Source organism: Astatotilapia calliptera, chromosome 13 (assembly GCF_900246225.1).
Source record: "Astatotilapia calliptera chromosome 13, fAstCal1.2, whole genome shotgun sequence".
Classification (NCBI taxonomy): Eukaryota; Metazoa; Chordata; class Actinopteri; order Cichliformes; family Cichlidae; genus Astatotilapia; species Astatotilapia calliptera.
The window spans coordinates 12821390-12828375 of record NC_039314.1 but is presented as its reverse complement, the minus strand read 5'-3'; the positions used below and the strand labels follow the sequence as shown (position 1 = coordinate 12828375).

Sequence of the window (6986 nt, the reverse complement as noted above, 5' to 3'; positions counted from 1 at the left end):
CCCTATTCCTCAGTGTATCCAGTACAAGATTTCTCTTCTTACTTTTCTCCTCCTTTCCAAGGCACTTAGCACTCCTGTAACTTTTAGACCTCACTCCTCACATCCCTTCCAGCAGCTTCAGCTGCTCTTCTGATTGCTGCTCACTTCAGGCATCATGGGTGCCTTTAACTTTGCTGCACCTTTGCATCTGATTGCCACTTCACCTTTGTCAGCTAGACTCTATGACGTAATTCAAATCGAAACTCAAAAACAATAACTATTTTGTTTTATGTTTTAAGTTCATATTATTTGTGTCTTTAAGTGTCTTTCACGGTCGTTCATGTTTTAATATTTTGTTATAAGGTGACCTTGAGTGCTTTGAACAGCACCAAAAAAATGGATGTATAATTATTGTTATTAGGGGGAGAGCAATAGTCTGTGGACAGCACATATGGATCCGCCATGGCCTGCAAAACCATCCTCTTTTTCAAGGTGTTGTCCTGTTTTTGGCTCTTGAGTATAGCTGTTGTCACTTTCGTTTGCACCAACGGAGGTGAAAGAGATTCACAATGGTTTGTTTCCTAATTAAATAGATTGACATCCCTGAAGTTTGACTGACTTCATGCTATATTGAGATGACAAAGTGTTGTCTTAATTTATTTTGAGCAGTGTATATACAGTATATATAGTGTTCTCCAGTCCACACCCAAACACAGTGAAACTGGAGCTACAGATCAAAGGGGCACACGTATGTATTGATCTGTTATCTTAGTTCGAGGCATCAAAAAGTAAGCTAGTACTCATGCACTTTTAAATTGGATCAAACATTTAAAGACAAGTGTACTAGCCTTGGTACTGAAAGAAGTTTAAATCTTTTTTTGTGAGTTATTAAAAAGCTTTCACTGACCTGTTTGTATTGATACATTTAGCACTGCCTCAAGTGACCTTCTACTGTTTTAAAGTATGGGCTCCATAAGTGAGACCAATGTGTTTAAAGCATGTCATCATTCTTTATTCCTTCTTTGCCTTGCTTCAGTCATACAGTCATGGGAAGGAAAAATTGTGGCAAAAATTAGAGAAAGAAAGATGAATTCAGCTTTTGTCTTTGTGGCTCTTCAGAGCTTTAAAACTATGTAAGGGGAAAGGTACTGCAGTAGGATACTGACTGTTTTGATGTACTGTGGTGCACAAAATCCTAATGGTCTCTCCTAGCAAGTATTAACATTGTCCCAGGACCAGAATGGCAACCACGTTGGTCCTTTGCTACAGACAACTGTACATTTGCATTCAAGGTTTACTTAACCCTGAGCCATCATTGTCATTAGATCGTTTCTACAAAACATCTCATTGACTTTCAAATTTTCAGCAGCAGGCACTGTCTTCTGACCAACTCCAGGAGTGTAGAAATCCTCATACTAACCAGCCCCTCAGGACCACTTCAAAAACCTGGGTCATCCCAGGCTTCAGCTGGGTGGCAAGCAGAGAGCGTCTACAGGAGGAATCTCAGGTGCTGCCACCCAGTGACAGTGTGTGCAGTCGCTTCACAGAGGAGGACGGAAAGGAAATGAAACAACCCGAGGAGGTTTGTTGTCCAGCCTAGATATCTCAATCAGATGATATTGCTTAATTTGTTATCTCTTAAAGCTTCTCTGCTCCCCTTCTTCACCAATTAAAGATTTTACATCCTGTGCCAAGAAACTTTTGTAACTGGAGATTTCATTCTTCTAATAATCAGTGTCTTTCATAAGCCCAGTGAATAAAATTTAAATGTTGTCATCTATATATGTCACAGAAAGCCAGTAAAACCATGAAATTATTTCTTATCACCAGGCTGGTGCGGGCGAGCTGTCAGAGTGTGATGCCTTACCTCGTCTGTTTCGCCACCAGAGAGTTGAAACCCAAGAGTGCAGGAAATTTCAGCATCACAAAGCTCTTATTAAAGTGGGCTCTTTTCCCCATGGAGACCCCGTCCACAGCATAAACATCCCATCAATCACAGTGCATCAGAAATCTTCTGTGGTGACCGAGAAGTCCCTTCTTCAGGAATCATTCATCTCCCAAGTGCCATTAAGAGTAACTTCAGTCTTTCTTAAATGTCACATTGCATCTGCAGGATTACTGTAGTCACTGCAGAGAAGTGTGTTCATTCTGTTAAATTGTTACTAATTGATTTTAAATATACCAGGGAGTGTTGCTCCATCAGGCCTCAAATTACAGGATTTTAGCCTTTTAGCTCTAACAAAACTATTTCCTTTAGTTACAGATCAAAGTGTCTGGTCAGAGGGGTAGTTTGGGAATCAGCATAGCTGGTGGAAAGGGCTCACTGCCTTACAAAGATCACGATGAGGTGAGTGCTGGTGGAGAAGCGTCGGGTATTGCTCAATCTCTTGCAACACTACATTTATAGCGCATCGTTTGGCTGCCTGACTGAAGATGATGAGAAGCAGCTGCCGAGGTTCTCATGGATTTGCTGGTTTTAGTCAAACTCATATAGATCTGTGTGCAACTTGAAGAGATTACCCAGTCACAAAAGGCTTTTGTTACATACTTAAACAATAATTTCATCCAAGGTTATTGTGTCTGTTTCTTTTCAGGGCATTTTTATTTCCAGAGTAACTGCAGGGGGGCCATCTGAAAAGGCTGGAATCCATGTTGGAGACAGACTGCTGGAGGTATTTGTAATAATTATTAATAACTTCTGATTTAATCAATATGTGCAAAGGTCTTGAGCCACCTCTCATTTCTTTATATTTTGCTTCCAAGCAGCCTTTTTAAAAGTGGTCAAGCAATAATTCTCCAGGCTTTCTGAAGGTCTTTTCAAAGTTTTTCTTTCCCACATTTTCAGCCCTGTACCTGAACATTTTCAGTTGTCACACACACACACACACACACACACACACACACACACACACACACACACACACACACACACACACTTCTTTAGTTGATTCTACAAAAAAATGTCCAAAATTATAGTATATAAGTATTTTGGCATATCTCTGTATGTTGTCTGACAGTCGTGTCCTTAAGAAATAGGAATAATCCAGCTAAGAAGATGGATCTGGTCCTTCAGTTGATCCATCCAAAGTTCACTGAAGCATATCAGTGAATGGATGGCTGTAAAAAAGCCATTCCTAAGGAACATTCGGCTCCTTCAAACGCTTGGAGAACTATTCCTGAAGACTACTTAAAGACATGAAGAGATAAGCTTGCCTAAGAAATTTCAGACTCCTTTGAAGATTAAAGGTACATGCCAAATATTTTGATTTAATTTTTACCTTTAATATGGCAGAGTACCGTATTTACAAGTTTCAGTAAATTGCTACACCTTTTTCTCATTTTCCTATAGCCAATTATAAAGAAAGCAGTGTTGGCTCAAGACATGTAAGGGTGCGGTATGTGCAAGTTTGTGAAATGTGAGTGAATTTAAATAACACACAGAGATAAAACTCAGGTACTTCCCATTGATGTTCCTCTTCTGACCAGTGGAGGGCATCATAAGACTAACAGAGGAGACAATCACTGCTGTGAGAAACAGAAAACCGCAATTAAGAAGTGAATATCTACCTTTAGACATGCTATTTCAGTACTTATGGTGTGTGTGTGTGTGTGTGTGTGTGTGTGTGTGTGTGTGTGTGTGTGTGTGTGTGTGTGACTCCTCTGACTCATGCTCCTAGTTTCATTGCTCCTCAAAGTGTAATGTGACCATCACCCTCCCAGGTCAATGGCATCAGCATGCAGGGGGCGACCCACCACGAAGCGGTCAGCGCCCTCAGGAATGCTGGGAGTTGCATCAAGATGAAAGTGCTCAGAGAGAGGCTTCTACCTCGAGTGGTGCGTGACCTGGATGTGTCTCAGGATCCTCGGGACGTGGCTGGACGGCAGCTGTGCAGCCAGCACGGCGGAGGCCAGAGTAAACAGCTCAAGCTGCAGAGCGCAGAAGACTGTGTATCCAAGAAGATTGAGGCGGTTGTGTGCAATGGCAACGGCATTGTGGGTGGTTTACAAATATATATTATATAGCGTACAAAACGCACTTTTTCCCCACCTGCCATGTGTGGATTGAACCTTCAGGAAACAGCACTCCTTGAGTAATTCCTTTGCACCTCTTCCCAATTTGCTCTGTTTCTCTTGTTTCAGTCTGATTTGGAGAGTGATCTGAAAAGGACTGTGTCTGAGCTGGTGGCGGAGGCTTTAACAAAAAACGATTTCCTAGCAGGGGGGAAACAGACGATGACAGTAAGCAGATTTCTTATCCTTCCTTCTGAAATAAAGCCTATTGTTATTATTTTTCAGGGAAATCTTAGTGTCTTGAGACACATCAGGAAAAGCTGAAACTGCCCCACAAGTAAAAATATTGTATTAACAAAAACATCACAAGAAAAATACATTTTTTTCAGTAATGTCTTAATGACAAATGACAAAATCTTTTGTGGAAAAACTAAATACATGACCGGCCTTAGACACTAGTTTTGTGCTCTTAGGAGAAATGGCTTTTTTGTCCTTATTTTTTATCATAAACACAGAGGTCACATTCTAGTAATGCATCTGGTCTCCATCCTGTTGAAAGCTTCATTTGATTTTAACTGTCACGCAGATGGACTTACATTATATTCAATCACTCTTTGATAAGAGGCAGCTTACTATGTGCAAGCTGCCCAGTCGCAGAAGCAGCCAAACAACCTCCCAAACCATCAAATTTCCACTGTTCTGAGCTTCCCAGTCGTTAGAACTTTTCTTATGAAAAGCTGTTTTTTTATCTGCTGAGAGCACGTCTGCTGCTACCGTGGCTGCTTAATTTGCCTGTTCTGGTCAGACATACTCATTAGTAAGCTAATATTTCTGCTCTGTTGCTCTTTTTGTACAGCAAAGGCTTCTTCCTTGTGTGCCTGCAACACATTTTCTTTAAATTGTAGCGCGATGGTTGCAAGACTTACCTGCAGATCTTGGAGGCTTCCTTTTGCAACTAGAGACTGTGTGTGTGAGCTGAATGTCTTAGGGCAAACTATCTTGGCAATATTAGCAGTCATTAAAAACCTGCATCCCTTGTTGATGATGTTTTTTCATCGTGTAAAGACTTTCAAACAAATTGACTTGCCAGATGTCTGCACAACCATGAAGGCTTTGGGGAAAATGCTTAACATTTGGCATAATGTCACCAAACACTTCAACAGAAAGCAGAATGCAAGAATCGGAGAAACCATATTCCACCTGTCTCTCACTAAGGTAGTGCTGATATTGGACACCTAATTTGGAACTCCTGACTCTAATCTTAATGGATTTGAGGATGTGCACTTAAATAAACCTTTGATTGGATTTTTTTCAGTTGGCTTTTGCTCAAAATTATTGCTTCGTGTTTATGAGAGCCAAGAATAAATTTTTAGTGTACTTTCTCAATTAAAAACAAGCAAACAAATATAAGAAAATGGTTGCAGGGTGTAAATATTTTATGTCTTGGCCGTGAGTAAGTCTCAGTCAATTGATCAAGTAAAAAATGGGACATCATCATTTTTCCACCTGAGTTTAAAAGAATGTCCTGTCTTCTGGAGTAGTAGATACTACTATTCTTCTGAGACTTCAGCGTCTTCACATCATATCACCTGATAGCTTGCCTCTTTCCTTACTCCATCTTGTTTCCTTCTCTAACAATCATGTGGCAGATCCCCCGGATCATCCTCACTCATCCCTCTACCTCAGATGAAGATGTGGAGCTCTTGACACAAAGCCCCTGCAGAGAACTGCTACGTGACTTTGAGTGTCCTGGCAAATGAGTGCACGCTGACCGCTGTGACAGTGCTTTCTGTCTGCCCTGACCACAGATTGGTGCTGCAGAGATGCAGGACACAGACTGTTACTCTCCAGCTATTTGCTTTATTTCAATACTGAAGCTTCACTGATGTTACTGTGTAGTCTAGGTTTGAAACAGACTGTTGGATTGTGGTTTTTACTGTCACTGCAAAGCTTGTTTGCCTGTCAGTTTCAACTGCTGCTGATAGTGTTTAATATTTTTAAAGCTTTAAATGCTTATTAGAAATGTTTGTTTTTTTCGTGCAAAGCTGAATTAAGACGACTGTACAGCTCTGCAAAGTCCACATAAAATACAGGTTGGAATGTCAAATGTGATCACTTAAACAGCGAATGATTGCTGGATACCTCTGCTTCACACCACGGAGTGTAAGTAATGGACGGAGAGGCACACAGTGTCTCCGCCCATGACAGTGTGAAGCCCTTAAACCTTTTATAGCCCACGTTGTGATAAATTGCTACATGGATGAACAGAGTGCACAGCAGGGAGTCTGAATCCCACAGAGACCTGAGACTGACTGAACTCCGCTTCTCATCTTCACACACCTGCTGTATGAGCAAAACGCACACTTGTGAGATTATACGCAGAGCTGAGGGAGAGAACGGACACATCGCAGGAGGAATCTGCAATCTCGCTTCCACAGCCCTACAATGTTCGGACCGTAAATGCATAATTACATCGTGTTACTTTCTCAATAAAAAGCAGCAATATCAATATTCCAAGAGGCTTTTATCTGAGTCGCAGGAGGCGTGTTTACTTGTGCAAATGTAAGATTGCACAATGCTTCTGTTTCTGTTTTCACTCTTCCTTTGCTCACAAAAAATTGTCTGCTTCTTTAACATATGGTAGTGATGACTCCTGGGTGATATTCCTTTAGGGATACAACCTGTTTGGAAAGCACACCCAGTGTGCGAAATTCAATTCAGAGTCTATTGAAACTGTCTCAAGAGGCGTTTGTTTAAATTCGCAGAAGGAGATGAGGAGGATGAACATGGATTTGGAGGACTAGATAATAAACTGTGAATCTGGGACGATTGTCACAGTGCATATGTTTTCATAAGTGCCTTTACTGTAGGAAACAAATTCCTTTGACAATGTCAGATTTACTGCAGTGATTTTTAGTCTTCAGATAATGAAAAACTTTAGGTTTACGTGATTCAGGATAGCTTTGAACCTTGGAGAGTTATTTCTTATTTTAGCC

At 40.9% G+C, this 6986-nt stretch overlaps 1 protein-coding gene across 1 annotated transcript; it reads left to right on the top strand.

Moving 5' to 3' along the window:
* The first annotated feature begins 1133 nt into the window (after nucleotides 1-1133).
* LOC113034538 (protein scribble homolog) lies at nucleotides 1134-6501 on the top strand. Its single transcript, XM_026189177.1, has 7 exons — nucleotides 1134-1561; nucleotides 1810-2052; nucleotides 2237-2326; nucleotides 2574-2651; nucleotides 3700-3972; nucleotides 4120-4218; nucleotides 5640-6501. The coding sequence occupies exons 1-7, from the start codon at nucleotides 1544-1546 to the stop codon at nucleotides 5748-5750; spliced, it is 912 nt and encodes a 303-aa protein (XP_026044962.1). The 5' UTR covers nucleotides 1134-1543; the 3' UTR covers nucleotides 5751-6501.
* The last annotated feature ends 485 nt before the right edge of the window (nucleotides 6502-6986 follow it).